Genomic DNA, 21,855 nt, shown 5'->3' with positions numbered 1-21,855 from the left:
ACATGGCCATTGAGCTACTCCCGGGAGCAGTGCCCCCTCGCGATCGCCTGTTCTCTCTGTCTCCTGAAGAGACTAAGGCCATGGAGGAGTACGTTGCTGAGGCTCTCCAACAAGGCTTCATTCGCCCTTCCACCTCTCCTGCTGCTGCTGGATTCTTCTTTGTCAAGAAGAAAGACAGCGGGCTCCGCCCCTGCATTGATTATCGGGGCCTGAATAAAGTCACCATCAAGAACCGCCATCCTCTTCCCCTGTTATCCACTGCACTCGACTCCCTCTCCCAGGCCTGCATCTTCACCAAATTGGACCTAGGCAGCGCCTACAACTTGGTGCGCATCAGGGAAGGGGATGAATGGAAGACGGCCTTCATCACCCCTAACGGGCACTGGGAGTACCTCGTGATGCCCTTCGGCCTCTGCAACAGCCCTGCTGTCTTCCAACATCTGATCAACGATGTCTTGCGTGATATGCTAGGCCGGTGGGTGTTTGCTTATCTGGACGACATCCTGATCTACTCCCGCACCGAAGTGGACCATATTCGCCATGTGAGGGCCGTACTGAACAGGCTGCTCGAGTACCAGCTGTTCTGCAAACTGGAGAAGTGCGCTTTCCACCAGCGGTCCACCACCTTCCTCGGCTTCACTATCTCCTCCGACGGCCTGACCATGGACCCGCAGAAGGTCCAAGCTGTGACCCAGTGGCCCCAGCCCTCCAGCCTTAAGCAGCTCCAGAGCTTCCTGGGCTTTGCCAATTTCTATCAGCGCTTTATCCGGAATTTCAGCACCATCGTCGCCCCGCTGACATCTCTCACTAAACCAGCTAATCTGCCTAAACCCTTCTGTCTCTCCCCGAGTGCAAAACGGGCATTCCATGACCTTGTTCACCGGTTCACTACGGCCCCCATCCCACTCCACCCTGACCCTGCCAGAGCTTTTGTGGTGGAGGTGGATGCCTCTGATGTCAGCGCCGGCGCCATCCTTTCCCAACATGGCCCAGATGGGAAGCTTCACCCATGCTGCTATTTCTCCAGGAAATTTTCTCCCACGCAGCAACGGTACGGTGTCGGGGACCGCGAACTCCTGGCCATCAAGTGGGCCTTAGAAGAGTGGCGGCATTGGCTTCTGGGAGCGAAGGACCCATTCCTGATCTGGACTGATCACCAGAACCTGATCCATATTCGAACGGCCAAGCAGCTCAACCCAAGGCAGGCTCGTTGGGCCCTATTCTTTGAGTCTTATAATTTCCACCTCGCCTACCGTCCTGGTTCCAAGAACGCCAAGGCGGACGCCCTCTCCAGACAGTTTGCCCAGGACGGTCTCACGTCGGACCCTGGACCCATCCTACCTGCCCATCGGTTTGCTGCTCCCCTTCGGTGGCCCTTGGAGGACTCCATCCGGGACGCCCTGGTCACGGAACCAGCTCCGCCTGACACCCCTGCAGGGAGGCTCTATGTGCCCCCCCGGTGCCGTCAGGAGGCCTTACTTTGGGCTCACTCCTCCCCGCTCTCTGGTCACCCGGGGCCCAACAGGACCCTTCAACTCCTCCGTCGTGCCTTCTGGTGGTCCTCCATGTCTCGGGACGTCCGTGAGTTTGTCTCCGCCTGTGACACCTGTGCTCGGGCTAAGTCCTCGACTCAGCCTCCGGCTGGCGACCTCCGCCCTCTCCCTGTGCCCAGACGTCCCTGGTCCCATGTCGGCCTTGACTTCATCACCGGCCTCCCGTCCGTGGACGGTCTCGACACCATCCTCACCTTTGTGGACCGGTTCTCAAAGATGGTGCACCTGGTCGCACTGGCTGGCCTCCCTTCTGCTAAACAGACGGCCGAGCTCTTCTTGGACCATGTCGTCCGGCTTCATGGATTCCCCAAGGACTTTGTCTCCGACAGGGGGCCCCAGTTCACTGCCAGGTTTTGGAAAGCCTTTTGCCGTCTGATTGGAGCCTCTCCTAGCCTCTCATCCGGCCACCACCCTCAGACCAACGGGCAGGTTGAAAGGACCAATCAACAACTGGGGCGCTTTTTAAGGTGCTTCGTCTCCGCCCAACCGTCGCTTTGGCCTCGTTACCTGCTGTGGGCTGAGCTGTCTCATAACCTTCACGTCTCTTCTGCCACCGGCCTCTCGCCCTTTGAAGTCTGTCATGGTTTCCATCCCCCTATCTTCGACCATCAGGAGGTGGAGGTTGAAGTGCCTGCGGCTGAACGGATGGACCATAATATCCTCTTAATGAGGCTTGAACATCTGGTTGGCATTATGGGTATGGCCCTTAGTTGGTTTAAATCCTACTTATCGGAGAAGTCCTTCTCTGTCAACATGGGTATCTACTCCTCTTCCATTGCCCCTGTTACCTGTAGTGTTCCTCAGGGGTCTGTGCTGGGTCCTATGGTGTTTTCTCTATATATGTTACCCCTTGGTCGTATTATTGAAAAGTACAAACTCTCTTATCATTGCTTCGTGGATGACATTCAAATTTATTTTGAATTGACTGAGGATGATACTTCATCGATGCTTCGCTTCTTTGATTGTATAAGTGAGGTTAAAGACTGGCTGCTGAGCAATTCCCTTATGCTAAATGACAAGAAAACGGAAATTGTAATCTTTGACAGTAATACCCCTAGAGCCCATCTAACTGGTGTCCTCGGGCCCTTCGCTGATTTTCTTTCCGATTCCGCAAGTAATTTGGGTGTTTACCTGGATGGCTCCTTTACGTTTGACAAGCATGTGTCCTCTGTTATTAAATCTTGTTTCTATCAACTTCGTTTAATTTCTAAGGCCAAGCCATACTTACCACATGAAAATCTAGAAAAGCTTCTCCATGCCTTTGTCACATCCAGGTTAGACTACTGCAACTCCCTATACACTGGGCTTCATTCTGCCCTTCAGATTGCAACTTGTCCAAAATGCCGTGGATTGCCTTCTAACTGGTACTGTAAGGTTTGAGTCTATCACCCCAATTCTCACTGGCCTCCATTGGCTTCCAATTAAATACCGCATTGATTTCAAAATTCTACTGCTTACCTATAAAATCATAAATAATATCACACCTAGCTACCTTATTGAGCTCCTCAGCGTGTATATTCCCAGTAGAACACTGACATCGTCTGACCAATTGCTCTTGGTGCAACCTAGGTCACGGCTGAAAACCAGAGGTGACCGTGCCTTCGCTTCACTTCGCTTCCTCCCTCATGCTATTCGTGCGTCTGTCTCAAGTCTTCAAGTCTCAATTGAAAACCCATCTTTTTAGTTTAGCCTTCCCGGCTTCCTAGAGCATGCCTTTTAAGTGTACCTTCTTGCCCTCCCTTTTTCCTCTCTTTTGCTTATATTGTTTTATCGATTTTATCTTTAAGTCTTACTCGCTTATCTGCGTACTTGTATGCTTGGTTAATCAATGCCTCCCACCTGCTAGCTTATCTGCTTTGTACTTTGCTACTGTTTTATTGGATTTTGTGAAGCACTTTGGCTACCACTGGTTTTAAATGTGCTATACAAATAAAGTTGTATTGTATTGTATTGATCAATACAAGTGTAATCAGATTGATAGTTTCTGGGGGGGGTTTCTGTATGTACCGCTGTGGTCATCATAGAGGCAGTCTGGTCTGCCACTGCATTCAAGTATCATAGCACAGAAGAGCCACAGTTTGCTCCTCCTCTCCCCTCTTGTGCTGTGATGTTGTACTATCACGTGACTCAGAAGCACTAGGCAAGCAAGTAAGCATGCTCACACTGAAACATGTTATTTGAATAAAAACATTTAGTGGAATTGAAACAAATATACCAAATATAATATGTTTCAGATTTGATTGAATATAACTACCCTTTTGTGTTAATTGTGAAAGGGATACTGCATGATTACCATATTTAAACTACAAGTACATGTCCTACACACTTGATCATTTTATTGTTTCTGTTCTGGGTTTTAACTAATTAATTCAGATTAAGCCATTTGATGATGTATCCACCTTTATTATTAAAAAGTATGGTATCGGTATTGGTATCTGCCCTGTATTTATTGGATCAGTACCAAATCTTGCAGTCATTGCTACTGACTAGCTTAGCAGGTTCTAACCCTAACTTTTCCAGTGGTGCATCGGTAGTGGACAAATCCCCACAATTTGGAAGACATCCACTATCATACCTATTCCTAAATATTGAATGAATTAGCTGATTTCAGAGCAGTTGCAATTACATCAATTGTAATGAAAGCCTTTGAAAAGATCTTAAAAAGTATTATTGTGTCCTCCAATAATAGCAAACTTGATTCTTTGCAATTTGCTTATCAGTCAAGTAAAACTCTTTTTAAAAAAAAAAAAAAAAAAAACACAATTTAATTTTTGTTGTGCTTTTAGAAGCCCCTCGAAAAACCCAGTTCTCATGCATGACTTCTGTTTGCTGACTTCTCCTCTGCTTGTAATAAGATACAGCCTCATATTCTGAGGGAGAGACTGACCTCCCAGACCAGTTCCCGATGCCGATTTTAAATGTTCTTACTCAAAGGGTCCAACAGGTCCTCGTTAGTGGACAAATCCTGCAGGATTGTGTCGAGCTCTGATTCACCCCAGTGATGTGCTCTGTCACAACTTATTTTTATTATGTACACAAACAGCTGCAGGACTTCTTATGAGAACAGATTTATAGTCAAGTTCTCTGATGACACTGTCCTCTTGTCCTTGCTTTATGGCCCTGTTTTACCTGAATTTGTGAAGTGACTTGATGATAACTATCTGGATTTAAATGTCCATCCATTCATTTTCTTTGTTTGGGAATAGTTCCTTGTGTATTAAAAGTCCCATATATACTTTTAGTACACAAGGAACCAGCAGTCACCCACACTTTGAAAACATCTACAACACCGACAGAAGGAGGATGGAGAACCAGCTTTACCTGTACAGTGTCAGCAGAGACTGGAGGGGTCTCTGGACCATCTTGGACTATAAGGAGTTCTCAGCCTATAAGGGACACAAGTGGTCAAATGAACTGCATCACTTTTTTAATTGGGTTTGATTCATTATCTGCCCCCCTCCCAGGTCTGCTGCCACTGCTACAGCCACAGCCACCACTACCCCATCTCCACCTCAGCATGTCTTCACACTCCCAGTTCATTTCCAGTGTGCTGCCTCTCCCCCTCAGCCATGATCCTCCAATACACAGCCACCCTGTTTCTAACAGGTTTCTGACTCTAATGCCCAAGAGGCTCTGCAATACCGCCACCAAAACACTGGGTGGAGGTAGGGAGTATATAGCATTGTTGGCCAATCTTTACTTTTTATTTGTGCTTCCTGTGTTTATTTTAAATAATGGTGACTACAAGGCATGTCATACTACTCCAACTGGAGTTGATACATCTTGAAGAAGAGATACTGATAATGAAGGAATTGCAACTGGGAAACCGAGGGTCTTGAGTTGTCACCTCACCAAGAACACCTTACTGATGTTCTTGTACCCCATTCCAACCTTGTACAGACCTGGAATGGAACAGATTGATTCTGTGGTGTGCAATGAAAATCTCTACATCTCCAGCTCTGCCAACTCCAATTAAGCCTCATGTCTTTTTGTCAGTTTCACCTGTCTCCCTCTTATTCACACACGTAGTCTGTCTTGCATTTACCTGTCAAACTATACATCACAAAAGGACTCACTGCCATATTTTAAACCTCAGACCTGTCAAATTGTCCATTAAAATTAAATTGCATTAAAGTTTTATTAAAATGCATTAAAGTTATAACTCAAACATTTTCTAGTGAGCTTCTGTAAAAAAATAAATTCTCAAAATATCACATCAAAATTGACAAAATAAATGAATACAAAACTTGTTGGGTTAATCCGTCACAAGAGGGCGTAAATGTTCTCTTTATTGCGAGAGCTTGGTTTATCAGTAACAACTGAATGTGGGCCAAAGAGTGAACTAAAGAAATTATTTGGAAAAAAAACAAAAACGTTTGGCTCTTCGATACCTTCTTCCAAAAGTTACATTTTAAATTATAATGGCTGAATTCGGTTAAGATGACCTCGGGGCCTTTTAAATCAAACTCTTAAATGTTCCTCTTAATCATAGTTAAGTTATATCATTATTATTATTATTATTATTATTATCATCATTATTGGTTCTACAAGCAAAACATAGACAAAATACAATATTAAATGTTAAATGTAAGTTACATGTGTATTTAAAACATATCAGAATACAAACTATGGTAAAATAGCCTGTTTGATATTAGCCGAACGGTGAGACATCCGAGAACCTTCACAGACATACATCCGAGATATTGTAACCTGTAAATGTAAAGAAATAACGGGTATTGTTGATGGAAAAGTCGTGCTTTGTCTCTGTCTTTTCAATACACGACGAGTGTAAGCTTATATCCCTACAGGAACTGAACGTACTGCTACTTCTCCACTTCCTCCTGTTGCCAACCTGGGAAACGCTCTCTTCCCGTAGACTGGCAGGCTAAGTGCAAGCGACACTTAGCCCACCATTGGCTGTCCCGACTGCCGAAGCTGGCAGGCAGTGGCGACAGGGAAGGACCGGACCAACGGACCTTTTTGGTGGAAATACTGACAGAACGCCGGGAAATCGGGCGGAAACAAAGGGAATATATGTTTTTATAAGCGGTCTGGATTTCGTAAACAGACTGAAACGCTGCTAACGTTGAATGTTAGCTGGAAGTTTCCTATCTGGTGCCGTGATGTGGTGACGCGACTCCACGGAATCGACGGGAAGCTAACGTTAGCTGATGCTAACGCTACTTGATAAATGAATAATTTTTAACAGAGCTTTTAAGACTCATTTCAGGATTTTAGCATTTTAGATAGTGTAAGAAACTTTTATGATAGATTTTATCATGTTATGTACTTTTATAATAAATAATGTTAATGCTTCAATGACTGCCTGACGTTTTTAAGCTAAAATAGAGCAGCAAACATTAGCTTCCTAGCTGGCTAGTAGCTAACATTGGCTAGTTGTCGACTTTAAACTGTCTTTAAGCCAAAGAGTCCTGTTTCAAATTAGCTAAACCGACTACGGCTGCTTATTTTTTTCACGTCACTTAACTGTATCAGTTAATGTTCACTAGTTATATATGAGTCAAACTTTATATCTGAGGATGGTCGTTCGTTTTGAGATGCAAAAATGAACGCTTCGTTCCAGAATCCAGATATGCAATCACCGAATCACCAGCTTACTTAGTGCTTGTTGGCTAGCGCAGAGTTAGCCAGTCAAACTTGGAATACTGCCCCCTGCTCACTTTATGCGAGTTTCGCTTTGAGGCCTTTTCTGAAATTATCTTTTTTTTTTTTTTCCACCAAGAGGACCCTTTCACTGCCTTAATGCATCCCTGCCTCTGAATGGAATTTCTGTTTTGAATGACTCTGGATACTTGTAAAGCTTGACAAGGCTCTAATCCACAGTTGGAGTTAGCTGGACTTGTTGACGTTTACTTCGTCATAACATAACCTGGATTTACGAAGGAACTTGGAGTAATAATATTCTTTGAAGGTGAGAAAGAACTTTAACACGAAACAACTTTAGAAAACAATTGTAGGGTTTAACTCCCAGACGTATTCTTCATTAAAAATAATCATTTACAAAATGCAAAATACAAAAATACTTTAAATAGATTTGTAATTACTTTGACAATTGGTGGCCCCCTCAATCGTTTGCTATACCTCATTTACTACCCTGTTAGCCTTTATCTTCGCTGTGCAAAAAAGAAAAAGCTTCGAGAATCGCTCCTCTGCAAGTCAGCCAAAGTCCTCTACTTCCACTTGTCATCCTTTAGTTTTTGATGCATGGTGCAGTAGGTAGGTAGGTAGGGTAGGTAGTGCCCCCCGCCATCTGTCACTACCTTTATAAAGATCCTCAATGTGACCATCCCCCTCTTAAACATGGTTTATCCAGAGGGGCTTGACCTCAATAAAAAGCGTTAGTTTGGATTTTGCGTTTCACTTTGCAAGGGTCTAGTAGGTAGATTTGTTCTAAATAATTGGCATGTATCAAGAATGGTCCGCCTCAGTTATAGGAAAGTGCAGTTAAGTGTTTTTGAGATTTTGGTGTACCTAGCTGCTACGTGTTCCCTATTGGAAGTTGTTGTTCCTTTTAGGTTGGTTAAATCCAACTCACATGATTCCTGCTTGTCTGTCTGGGAGCCTGTCTACAGGACTTGAGCCGCTTGATATAGAGAGCGGCTTTATTACCCAGACCTCAGCTTTTTCGTAAATTTAACTAGAATGGGTTAACGTAATTGTTTTTCTATAGACTACTATCAGCACAAACTAGTTAACCATTACAGTAAGTCAACTAGATTCAACTGATTTTGGTCTTTGTTGTCCCTTTTGTTAGTCAAAAAGCTACTGTGAGGGTTAATTTAAACTATGGAGATTAAATTACCCCTGATGAGGACTTTGAGACTTGCCCACTGTCTAATGTTATATCTCAGTGTGTTAATAATTTTGTTGATATAGGATCTGTGGGGGGGGGGTTGTTTTGTTTTGTTTTTCTTTGGTGTTCTTCAGAGAAGTTTTAGTATTCAGTTTTAAGAAGTTAATATGCTTTTTGACTCTGTAATGTCCTAACAAAATAGCACACAGACCTCTGTTGCATAACACAAGCTCTTTGCCTTAGCATGAATATTGCATATACAGCTTTCTTTCCTGCATAGCTACGCCCAAATACTCATTCTGAAACATGTAAATGACACAGTTGTAACTTTGTTTTTATAAAACTTGGCTAGGATCATAAGCGAAAGAGAGTAATGAAAGTAAAAAGGAAATTATCCATAGCACTTAGTAATTGGTGTTATGACTTCTCCATGAGGGGTGAATTTTTTGCTTTATTGACGTGACAGTGACGGAGGGCCTTGTCTCTCCTGTTTTCTCCTGCTCTTTATTTTTGCAGATGATGTGCGAGGTGATGCCCACCATCAGTGAGGCCGAAGGCCCTGGTGGTGGAAATGGAGGAGGCCGTCGAGGTTCTGGTTCGCCACTTCAATCTGACTCAGAGGGTCACTTTGAGTCGTTGATGGTGTCTATGCTGGAAGAGCGAGATCGTCTTCTTGAGACCCTGAGAGAGACTCAGGAGAATCTGGGCCTGACCCAGAGCAAACTGCATGAAGTTAGCCATGAAAGGGACTCACTACAGAGACAGCTGAACACTGCTTTGCCACAGGTCAGTGAGAGAGACTTTTTTTCTTAAAGGAAAATCCTATTCTTAGTCCAGGTAGATTAATTCTTAAAGAAATTCAGTGTTTGCCATTCTACAGTTTCTGCCTGAGACTAAGCCTTTACTGGAAGAAATGGTACAGAGAGTGGTTTGGTTTGGGGAATTGTATGGCTTCTGGATTGTATGTTACAGTGAGTTTTGAACTAGCAATGCACCAATATTTGGATTGGCTTTCTGCCAGATGGTAACTTGAAAAGCTGGATTGGATATCAATGACAATGAGCCTATGGCCAGTTAATTCAGCTCAGGTGTATGCCTCTTACTAAACCACTTTGGCAGAAGAAGACAGGTTGCTAGAGGAGGAACTAGGGCTGGGCGATATGACCCAAAATTCATATCTCGATATTTTTTAGCTGGATGGGGATATACGATATATATCTCAATATTTTTTTTTTAAAGCCATAAAGTAAGAACAAAAAGAGAGTTCTTAGTCAAAGCTGTGTCCCAGATGTCACACAGCCACTTTTATTAACATACAGCGTAGATGTACATGAAAAAATTACTCAAAAATAAATTATGAGCATTTATTAAATAATAATGCTCCATAAATAAAAGAAAACAATGTTGTTTTTGTGCATAACAAAAAGCTCACAATTGCTCACAAGACGCTGAGCATAATAACAAAGAGACCGATTTCACAGCTGCTCTATTCCCAAGTTCTACTGCGTGACTGACAGCCTTGTGCCGTTCACACTGTCATACCATGATCGGATATGGGTCGCATAGGGTCAAAAAAATCGGATTTGATGCGCTTTCGCCTGCAGTGTGAACGTAGCCTTTCTCTCTTGCTCTCACTGTTATGTTTGGTGTATTACTGCTTTGGAAGATTTTACTACAGCCTAACATGTTTCAGCATCCACAAGTCTAATATGGTCCGTGTGGATGTCCATGTGCCTACCTGTTTTTTGAGACCAGGTAGTCTTGTTCACAGTGAATTTACATTATAATGCACCAACTACGCATGCGCTCCAGACAATAGATGTCAAGTGGACTTGAAAGAAGTATAACAGGAATGATCGTTTGGCTGCTGTGCGGTTTTCAGCTGTCTGTCCGTGACGCCTAGGATTGAGAGGGTAAAAAGGACAAACTAGTGGTCTTACTGCACAGCGTCCTAATAACTCAAACTGAGTGCAAACAAATTGGGCGGACAGCAAGAATATATTTATTTGATTGTAGTTATTATTGTCCTGTTGACCTATACAGCTTTTTTTCTCTCTTCCTTAAAGCATCACACTGCCTCCAACAGCTTGCCTTCTTCCCTGACGCCAGGTGTATTTTTTTCCACACACGGACAGTAGAGAACAGAGGTGTCAAACTCATTTTACAATTTGGGCCACATATAGCCCACTTTGATCTTAAGGGGGCCAGACCAGTGAAACGCCCTTTCTGTCAGTGTAAAGAAGTGACATGTTTAACTGTTCACTACATGATAAAGTAAAAGTTGCTTTGACAAAGAAAGAAATCTGTTAGTACGACTCTTTGGACTGAAATTGTAAGAAGTAAATGTGTAAAATTATAGAAAGGTTCTGGTAGCTTATTGTCCACTGTCCAGTTTTGTTTTTGTTTTGTTTTGTTACTGTAGTTGTAAAAAAAAAAAAAAAAACAAACCCCAAAAAACCCATTGTTATAGTAGAAAGTGAAAAATGGAAACATTTCTATCATTTAATTGTTTATTGCTTAATTACTTTGTAGTATAAATGGTCATAAGGGAGTATTTTAAGCAGTAGGAAAAAACTATAAAACTTATAAAAATACAGTAAAAAGTCCAAGATAAACAAGGTAAGCAAGATAAACAGACGTTAAGAATTATAAATGGATTCAAGTGCACATTTAGGCCTGTGAGACTCATTTAGACACTCAAACACTAAGCCATGACTCTGTGGTACATGCAGTTCTCATTCCTAACATTCGTTTTCGATGTCACTATGGGATGCCCCTCCTTGCATGTTCCTCAGAAGCATTTATCTCATTCCGCCAATCCTGATTGACTGATGATCATGACAAGCATGTCGCACAGAGCTGCCCACCCTTGCACTTTTACATAGTCGTTATTCAAAAACCTGTTCTCGCAGCGATATCTCTGCATATCTAAACCTTCGTAGGCTGGCTAGCTTAACTGTCCACAGACAGGAGTGTTAGCTTTTTCCCGCCACCGGGCGCTAGCTACCTTCGCTCGTCTCTCCTGAACCCGGATCTTCATCGTAGATTGGACGTCATACCACTTACCTCCGGTAAGGCGGTCTTGTCTGCACGATTTAGCACACCAGCTAACACCACTTTTCTTCGGCCGAGACTAGCAAACCAACTAACTTGTACCCCTCTCCGTTAGTATCCCAGCTAGCAGAAAATCTTTCCCTCACACCAAAGGAAGTGGAGACTCCGATGCTCATGTGGCAACAAATTTTCGAGCAAGGACACACACCAGGTCTGCTTGTGTGGTCTCGGGCTGGAACATGCCCAGCTCGCAGTCGAAGCCCCGTTCATGTGCGCACTGTGTCCAGTTCACCATGAAGAGTCCCTGGCGACAGCTAGCCTGTTGGGAGCAGACCCCTTCTTATCCACAGCCGACACCGTGGCTGGTGGCGGCGACAAGGAGGCAGTTGCAGAAGCCGAACCTCGGGGTCGCACCAGCTGGGGCTCACAGCTAGACCTTGCCGTGGCAGCTCGGCCAATGGAAGAAGTGTTGGAGTTGGATTACAAGGATGACGATGAGGACACCTCAGGAATCCTCTTATCTGACGATGGGGAGGGGAAGATGAAATCTTCATACTCTCCTATCAGGCGGCCAAGCCCGACACTGCGACCGCTCTTTGGGACGAGCGAGGAAGCACACCAGCCTCACTCGCTCCTAGCATGGATATGCAAAATGTGTGCAAACGCGCTGCATCAGGGCTGAATATCTCGTGGTACGACGTCGTAATGGAGACCACCAGATTACGTTATGAGGGGAAGAAATTGCCCCAGGCTACCAGAGCGGCAAAGTAATTACTCCCAGTCTTCCCAGAGTTGCTGGAAGAGGTAACCGTCTCTTTGATCTCGCACATGCGTAGCCGCCTGTCCTATATGGATTAACCCATCTGGCCTTGATATCTCCCACTCTCTTCAGTGTGAGGGAAAATTATCACACCCTGATTTTGATAGCTCCCCTCTGCACTGGCTGGCGGAGATATATCAGCTTTTGTGCGTGCAGCTGTGGCAACTCGTGTTGTACAGGGACATGCTGTCTCAGGCAGTAGGAACAATTTTTCACCCACATCCAGAGCACCTGGCACTTTGGACCTGGCCTGTGAGCGGGTGACATTAAGCACAGTGGGTCTTCCCCAGAGTGCGATTAATACTATTCAGAATGTTAGGTCGTCCCCCACCAGGTCTCTTATGACCATAAATGGAGGGTGTTTGAGAACTCGTGCCATGATAGGGGCCACATCCCCTTTCAGTGTACAGTGGGCGTTATATTGGGATTCTTGCAAGACTTGATTGATATGTGTAAAGCTTTTTCCACAGGTAAAGTATATTTAGCAGCCATTACTGCCTGCCATGTGGGTTTTGGTGATAAAACGACTTGCCAGCATCCACTGGTCTGCCGTTTTATGAAAGGGGCTTGCAGACTACTGTCTGTCTCCAGCCCTCTGGTGCCCCCTTAGGACTTGGCAGTGGTGTTGGAGGGGCTTTGTGGTCCTCCGTTTTATCCAGGAGGCTGATTTTGAGCATGTGTCTTTGAAGACAGTATTACTGCTAGCCTTAGCCTCCGCTAAATCTGTCAGTGACATTCATTCACTTTAAGCGCACCCATCATATACTCAGTTTGCCCTGGGGCAGACGAGGGTGTCGCTGAGGCCCAACCCGGCCTATGTGCCTAAGGTGGTTGGGGCATGTGTACCTATTGCAGAGCTAAGGAGCAAAGGCTGCATATACTATGTTCAAATTTTGCATTCATATTTGGACAGGACCAAGGATTTTCAGAAAAGTGATCAGTAAGCAATGGCTCTCACGTTGGATTCAAGACAGTCAAGAAGGGCTGTCTGGTGAGATATCTCACTCATGTTACTCTGAGAACCATGTTCTCATTCCTACCTTTTGTTTCACTATGGGAAATGGAGACTGCCATATTGCCAGACATGCTTATCTCAAGCAATTACTGCAATAGCCAGTAGCCAACCTATCCAAGTAAGGGACCCAGTGCCCAGCACTGCTTGGGCTACACTTGGAGTAGAGACGTCCAGCCTGTAAACAAAGGTGAGAGGTGAAAACCAGCTTGCTGCTGCACAGATGTCCTGGATTGACACCCCTCTGAAAAAGGCCTAGAACGCTGACAGACCACGAGTGAAGTGATCCCACAGGTCATCTGGTGCCTGCCAGTACTCGTATACCCAAGTGCCACTAAAAGTGCGAAGGCTTTATTGTAATTGCTCCATTTGTTATTATTATTCAGACCAATGAATCACCGTTTTGAGGGCCCTAACATGCTCAGAAGTGCATAATATTTTGCACATCTCTCAGGACTGGTGAAAATGTATGTATTTTATTGGTTTCAGACATGGACGCTTCAAAATGGACAGAGTATTTTGTAGTTTTAAGTACTATGGACACATAGTTTGAGCTATATGAATTAAATATGGTACACATTTGTAACATGCCAAGACAGACAAAAAAAGTCTCTAGGCTCCTTGACCCAAACCCAACAGGAAGTCCACCATTTTTGGTGATTTGGTGATGAAATTTCAATTTGCAGTCATTGCACATTCACACATATGTACAGTTTGGCCTAATTTTCTCAAGTGTGCTAAAAAAAAGTCCACCCTTGAACACATTTCAATTGGATTTTTTACAACGGTCACAGCGGTCACACCTAATAGAAACTGGAAATATCATGTTTGCATCTTGTGGTATAGCTTTGAACTGACTGACCCGAACAACCTCAAAGTTGGTCAGAAAAGCCTCAAGGAGTTGTTCTTAGTTTCTGTTCAAAACTGTGAGGTATGGTGTGGCCCCTAACCCTTGCGAATACCCGGGGTTCACTGTATGCCTCCTTTCTACATTGTCCAGTCTGTCCCGAACTTCACGTATGTTTTGGGAGTCGGAGAGAGCTATGTGTCAATGTTAGGTCACACTTATGGCACCACCAGTGGCAAAAGGAAATATGTGAAAAGTGGTAAACGTCATCAAATCTAAATGAAATTTTAACTGGTGGTTCCCTCAGGTACATGGAGCTGCGTAAATAATTAATTATTGATGAAGGAGCTTGAGGAAGAGGCTTATGTAGGACTACCAACCAAAATGATAGAGTGTAAGCTCAGGCTTTTACTCATGTGTTTCCCTCTGAAGTCAGTGTAGCCATTCAGGTGAATGAAAGAATGTTTTGATATAACGCATCTGAGAGACATTTCTGGGACTGCATAAAGTTCTGTTGACTGAGACTCAGGTGGGGTGCTGGGATATTACAGACTATTTCATTTGTTGAACTTATGTCATTCCACTTATGTGGAAAAGCTGACAATATTCAGTGTCAGTTTGGAAGCAATCACCCTATCAATGAAGATACTGGTTACTATGCCTTGAGCTTCAATTGCATTATTTTCCACCCTTCCTAAGTTATTTTATTTATTTATTTTTGCAAATTTATTACACTGAAGTGTTTCAGATCATTAAACAAATTTTAATATTAGTCAACGACGATCCTTTTATATAAAAACTTGAGTCTTTACCCCTCAGGCGGAGGGGTAAAGGTTGATGGGGTAGTGTCGTCCATCCGCGGGGCGGGCAGTAAGGTTGGGCGATTGGATGAATATATTGACTATAGACGATAGGCTGAGCCTCTCACTGATTGTTTTTACCGAGCGATTTATCTATTTATTTGCCCATCAGTAAGTTTTGTAATAATGTTGGTTGAAGCTAAGAAAAGCAGTCGGCGGGAAAAAACATAATAGCGCTGTTTTAACGGCACCCTCTTCCAGCTTGCAAGCAAATGGACCCTCCTCAAAGTGCTCCCAAATGCAGCGATTCATTTACTCAAACTCATAACAGAAAGAAAGAAAGGCAGTAGCCTGTGTTCAGAAAAAAACAAAAACATTTTATTTTAATTAAAAAACCCACAATGGTAGGGAGGGAAACAAAGAGAAACTGGCTTCTTTTTCCCACTATAACTGTGTTTATAGGCTGTTCCAAACAACAAATGCAAAATTAAACAAAAAGTAAGTTAAACATCAAAATGTTTCTTCCAGTGAATATTAAAAAAAATGCCAGACGTAATGTTAAGTCTTTTGTGCGATTTGGCGCATCTTAAATAAATGAATGAATAATCCAAAAAGTAGCTATATTAATACTGAAACAAACAAGAAGAGAAGGTAAAATAGTCCCTCCAAACAAAACTTATAAATTCAAAATGTGCACATCAGTCCTTGCATGATTACATTGCTCCGCCCATCAAAAAGTCACCTGCGCAAATATATCGCCTATCGTCGTTTGTTGGACTGACGAATGTTGGTTGAATGTCGGGCAGTGTGGGCGTCCGAATTTGACATTTGACAATTTGACACCATCCGAACGAGGCGACGTAGGATTGTGATACCACAGCAGCATCTACTGAAAGTCTCAAACAAGTTTGAATCTCAGTGACCTCGACCTCAAGGTCAGAGGTAAAGTTCTCTGAAAATCTTGTGAACACAATTTCAAATGTATACCCTAGGTGTATTTGCCAGGAGGCTGAGGGATAGCACTGGCATCCACCAGTATTTTGAAATGATGATTTTGTCTGTTAAGGGGGAAGAAAGCTAGCCAAACGTTTCCAAAAAGATGACCTTAATTTCCCTAGCCACACTCAGGCCTGATTACACCCAGACTACAAGCTACTGTTAGTAACAGACTGATGAACCTGCCCAGGGTGTAGCCCGACTCTTGCCCTATGGTAGCTGGAATAGGCTCCAGCCCCAGGCTACTCAAATAAGGATAAGCGGGAGAAAATGGATGGATGGTTAAAAAAATAAATAATGTTTTCACTTAGCACATGTCAAATTTTGTCCTTATTGTTAGGGTTCATCCATCTCTTTGAAATCATAACACCCATGGTGATATTGTGCTTCCTGTTTTTAAAAGACCAGTGACCAAATTTTCTGTTCTGGTCAGTGCTACAAAGGCATGAATTGAGAGTGCACAGTAGTAAGACACAGAGACAAAGGCTGGCTTGTTACACATAGTGACAAGAAAGTGACAGAGTGCAAGTGTTGCTTTTGGCCAAATGTGAGCTGAATTAATAGATTAAAAGGAAACGGACACGAATGGAGGAGAATGCTTTTTTTTATGTAGTTTAGTTTTAAAGGCCAGTTGCTTTATTCTTAAAGCTTTACCAGCCTGTTTATATTAATTATCTAGAATGTTTTTTGTTGTTGTTTTAAATGGATATTGCTTTACATACATGCATACATTTGGTATGTTTTGTAGGTTTTTGTAGGCAATACTGGTTTCAAATTCCTCTACATTTAAATGGGATTCAAATATTTCATTCCATAAAATGTTTTTTCTTTTTTAGCCATTTTTCAGTGTGTTTAAGATCATTATCCTGTTGAAAGGTCCAAGTCTGGTTAATATTCAACTGTTGAATAGATGGTTTCTTTTTTGCTTCTCATTCTTAAACTCTCTTGAAATTCTTTCATGTGATTCTTCTGTAGGTTGCAGAGGTGGTTTGTAGGGGTGCAACAATACTCGTATCGATATTGAACCGTTCGATGCAGTGCTTTCGGTTTGGTACGCATATGTATCGAACAATACAAAATTTTAAATTTATTTTATCAACTTTTCTTCTGACGATGCTGTCTATGTTGAGCGCTCAGTGGATCTGCGTTCGACTACTCCGCCTAGGCTGCACTGTCGAGTGCAGATCCACTGAGCGCAGCGCAAGCTAACAAGACATAAGTTAAGCTCGTTGCAGCATGGCAAATTGAACCTCCCCCATCCTCATTCAGATCCGGCGTTTGGAACTATTTTGGTTTTCATGTGAAGTTTGACCCTGATGGTAAGCGCGTCATGGACAAAAGTAAAACAGTATGTCGGATGTGCAACGCAATGCTCAATTACATTGGCGGGAACTAGTGCGTTAGCACAGTTAGCTCGTTAAGGTGTTGACGCTGTCCAGCCTCACGCACAGGGCGATCCGCTGTAACTCGTTAACGGAGATTTGCCGCGTTATGGTGTTAGTGTCATTTTAACGAGATTAAGGCTGACAGCACTAGTGGGAACATAACGAATATGACTGCACATTTACACCGACATCATCCTAGTGCAAAGACAAGTGGAAGCAGACAAAAACAACAAGCACGCATGCTACAAACTTTACCCGAGTCATTTAGACAGCCGTCAGCACATGATTCTCCTTATGGGGACCTGATATGTTTAATATGCTGCTGAGAATATACCCCAGAAGAAGCGTATAGTATAGCTTTTATTTTGGAAAGAGCCCTTTCTCTGTAATAAACTCTCTTTTCCAAAGATGAGTGATTTCTCGATCTGATAGATTTATTTATTTTTTTATTATTTTGTTGTTTCAGCAACATCCATCCATCCATCCATTCGCTTCCGCTTATCCTTTTCAGGGTCGTGGGGGTGCGCTGGAGCCTATCCCAGCTGTCATAGGGCGAGAGGCGGGGTACACCCTGGACAGGTTGCCAGTCTGTCGCAGGGCCAACACACAGGGACAGACAACCATTCGCACTCACATTCACTCGCACATTCACGCCTAGTGGCAATTTGGATTATCCAATTAACCTATCCCAACAAGCTGCATGTCTTTGGACGGTGGGAGGAAGCCAGAGTACCCGGAGGGAACCCACGCAAACACGGGGAGAACATGGAAACTCCACACAGAAAGACCCTGGCCTGATGGTGGAATTGAACTCAGGACCTTCTTGCTGTGCGGCAACAGTGCTAACCACCGTGCTGCCCGTTTCAGCAACATTAAATTTAAAAACTGTACTTTTGAGTTAAAATATATATTTATAATTTTAATAAATGACAAATTAAAAAGGCATGAACATTTTTTTTGTATCGAAAAAATATCGAACTGTGACACCAAAGTATCGAACCGAACTGTGAATTTTGTGTATTGTTGCACCTCTAGTGGTTTGTTGTCCTGGTGCCCAGTTTGCAGGATCATTTGCGCAGTACAGTTTTCTGGTCCATGTCAGACTTTCTTACAGAGGTGTAGCTCCTCATTTTGGAGCAAATGCCTCAAGTTGTTTTAGCTGGTCCTTCTGGGATGCCATGGTGACTACTGCAAACAGCAATGAAAGAATATTTCAATAAGAAGTGTATTTTACGCAGCACGAAATAAGCAATAGACTACAGTATAATTTGATAGACATTTTAATATTGTCATCCCTTATGTTTTGTGATATTGGACAACCCTAAAGGAATTTATTATAAACATTTGGTTTATGCTCAATTTTTAGTTTAGTGTTTTTTAAATGTGTTAAAAAGATTTTAAATGAGATGCACTTCTTTATAGTGTCATGTGAGTAAACCTGTTCTTTATCTCATCTTTTTGTTTAAATCTATTTGCAAACACATGGAATGTGTAAATTTAATAAAATTACTTTTCACCCATGGTGTTCACTAGGGCTGAACTGATTCATTGAGGAATTCAATTATAGAAAATTGTTGACACAAATTTTTTTGCTTCGTTTTAAACAAGTCTCTGTAATGCGCCACTGTTACTAGGACTGGGCGATATATCGAGTTTTGTAAAAATATCGCTATATTTTTATACGAGATTAGAGCTGGGCGATAGAACGATAACGATATGTATTGCGAAATAACTTTTTCTCGATAGAAAAATTAAACTATTGCGATAGGCCTCATCTCTCTTGTCCTCTTAAAAAAAACCCCAAAAAAACCAGCCAATCCAAATTAAGTAGCGCAGAGCCGAACCAATCGCAGCCACAGCGTCACGTCACGTGACTTGTTACGTGCAGCACAAGTGTCAAGGCGCACATGTGTATTTGTTTGGGAAGCAGCTAGCCGGGCTGCCCAGGTAATGAAGGAAGTGAGTTTGCCGACTAGAGAAAAATCAACCGAGAGCGTGACCGAAGGTTACCGAAGAAAAAAACGATGATGGTTCCAATGCCGGAGAGCTTGTCGAACGGAAGGGCCATAGAAGTTCCGTAGTGTTAAGGTATTTTGGCTATTTCAAGTCTGACAAAAAACAGAGTAGCGCGCACTGTAAATTGTGCCGAAAGCAAGTCTGGAAATACAATAAAGCGGTGCATGCTCAATCTCTGACTGAAAGCGCTAATTTGTCATTCGGCAGGCGCTTTGCAACATTAAACTGCAGTGTGCCAAATAAAAGAAGTCAAATACGTATTTTTCGGACCATAAGGTGCACGGGATTATAAGGCACATTAAGAGAAACAAAGCAGACAGATAAATCAAACTTTATTCAACTCATTCTTCTTGCTTCTTCCACTTCTGTACCATTGATTCATTAATCCTGTATTCTATCACAGCTGTCTTTCCGGCTGCTGTTACGACCAAATTTCCCCTTGTGGGACAATTAAAGGATTATTCTATTCTATTATATTCCCATGTTGTTGCAGTATATTAATGACTAACCTCGTATTGTGGATGGATTATCTCAGTTGTTCTCCTGACTGAAGTTTGGTCCGTTTACAGCATCCTGCCATGCGATTGCATTTGTCCCTAACCATCAGGAACCTTCATGTTAACTTTTATCGAGTGGAAAAAAGTTAGCGTTCATCCTCCAGCTTTACTGTTTATGTTATGCTAACGTAGCTGTGTCGCTAGCGATCACGTAGCACATCATTATATACCACCTAGCCCAACTTCAGTAACCCTACAGACGTCACTGCTGTTTAGTTTGCCGTCTTCATTTATGTTGGAAGTGATAGCAGAGCTGTACGTTTGAATTTGTTCAGAAATCTCTCAGTCAGAACATGCTATATCATGCTTAGGTAACTAGCGAAACTAGCGAGCTAACTTCCGCTAACTTCCTGCTAACTTCTAACTCAGTTAAATGTAATAAATTCTGTTTTCATGGATGCCTGGATGTTAAACTTCATAGTTACACCTGGTAAAGCAGCAATGCTGATCGTTTTATTAAAGATGGAAGAATTTAGACAGTTTTTAACTCTCAGTGATGCTGCAGTGTTCGTTTGACTTTGGGACCTGAAGCAGACGGAGTTTAGGACCCAGGTTACTCCCAGATTTACGCGCACCTTAGTCCGAAAAATATGGCAATAACGACGGCCCGCTTGCATGTTCTACAAAAAAAATGTGCTTTGTTGTCTATCTGACGGACAAACACCAAACCAGTTCCACATCACTGAAGTTTCACGATTTTTACAAACGAATTCTGGTTCATCCTTTTTACTCAACAATCCGTTTTCCCCCTTCTCATTCTCCGTTGCTGCCGTGCTTTTTCGGCCATGTGCGTATGAAAACAAAGGCACTGTGCATGCGCATTTTACCCATATTCTATCGCGATATTTCATTTTCTTATCGTTGCCTAACATTGTACCGGTATTACCGTGAACGGTATAATATGGCCCAGCCCTAGTGGCTGAATTACAACAGTTCTGCAATGGATGGATGGATGGTTTGGGGGTTTTTTCTGGGGTTTTTTGTGTTTTTTCTCATTTTGACAGACGTTGTCTGCAGTTAAACTTTAAAGCATTGCAATTTCGAAAAAGGAAACCAATGAGCAGTTTATTTAGAAAACCCTGTTTTTTTCCCCCCTCTTTTGAATATTTTATTACTGTTTATTAATAAAACACAAGTATTTCTTATTCGATTACTCAATTAATCGATGGAAGAATCGATAGATTACTCTATTATTAAAATAATCGACAGCTGCAGCCCTAGTGTTTACCAAAGGTAATTTGATACACAAAAAAGAAAGAAATGGATGGTACCTTTATAACTGAGCAGACAGCACTTTATTTTGTTATCAATCATTCCAGCCCCTGTATTTCAAAAAGCCAGAACAACTGCAGTACACCTATTGCACACTAGTATTGTTTAAGTGCTTTTCCAAACTGCTGCTAGCACTTCTATTCTATAGATCTAGTTCATTTTCAAGTTCTCCTGTGAAGAATGTATAGCTGAGTCTTTTCCTGTAGACCTGTTGAAGCAACAACTGAGCAGTTGCTGACATCAATAATAGGTGCCATAGCAATTTTTAGGAAAAAGCCGTAAAATGATGCAGTGCAGCACCACTACATGTAATTTTGGCAATTGGGTGGGCAATGGAAGCATTTAAACAAACAAACAAACAAAAAACAACTTTTCACTTTAAATGCATTAGAAGGAAGCAGGAAAAATATAGCACATTTAAATAATGCATTCACAATTTTATTAATATACCCTCATTAAATAAATCTATAATGGTTCAAGGATCTTTGCATGCACTTGTACCACAAATGTAACATAAAAGAAAAGTAAAAATGAACATTTTCTCCTTTTTTTTTTTTTTTTTTTTTTTTTTTAATCAATTGAGTTCTTCTCTATTGATGTGGGGTTTTTGTGTGTTTGTTTTGTTTTTTTGTAGCAAGCTTAGCAACTCTGTACAGAGCTATTGTGGTGTCTAATTAGGTTTGATGGTGGGTCCCCGTTTAGGAGAACAGATGCCCGGTGCACAGTGTC

General features: G+C 42.5%; 1 protein-coding gene across 11 annotated transcripts in view; it reads left to right on the top strand.

Moving 5' to 3' along the window:
• The first annotated feature begins 6,249 nt into the window (after nucleotides 1–6,249).
• Nucleotides 6,250–21,855, top strand: part of ppfia1 (PTPRF interacting protein alpha 1) — a 45,362-nt gene continuing 29,756 nt past the window's right edge. For 10 of the 11 annotated variants that reach the window (XM_039620297.1, XM_039620396.1, XM_031757675.2 and 7 more), the window contains exon 1: nucleotides 8,884–9,153. In XM_039620297.1, the coding sequence (XP_039476231.1) occupies nucleotides 8,884–9,153 (270 nt within the window). Of the gene's footprint in view, nucleotides 7,486–8,883; nucleotides 9,154–21,855 lie in introns of those variants that run through there. The other variant, XM_031757663.2, reaches the window with a different exon arrangement.

This window comes from Oreochromis aureus, linkage group 1 (genome assembly GCF_013358895.1).
Source record: "Oreochromis aureus strain Israel breed Guangdong linkage group 1, ZZ_aureus, whole genome shotgun sequence".
NCBI lineage: Eukaryota > Metazoa > Chordata > Actinopteri > Cichliformes > Cichlidae > Oreochromis > Oreochromis aureus.
The sequence above is the reverse complement of the archived record's forward strand: the minus strand, read 5'-3'. Positions and strand labels throughout refer to the sequence as shown.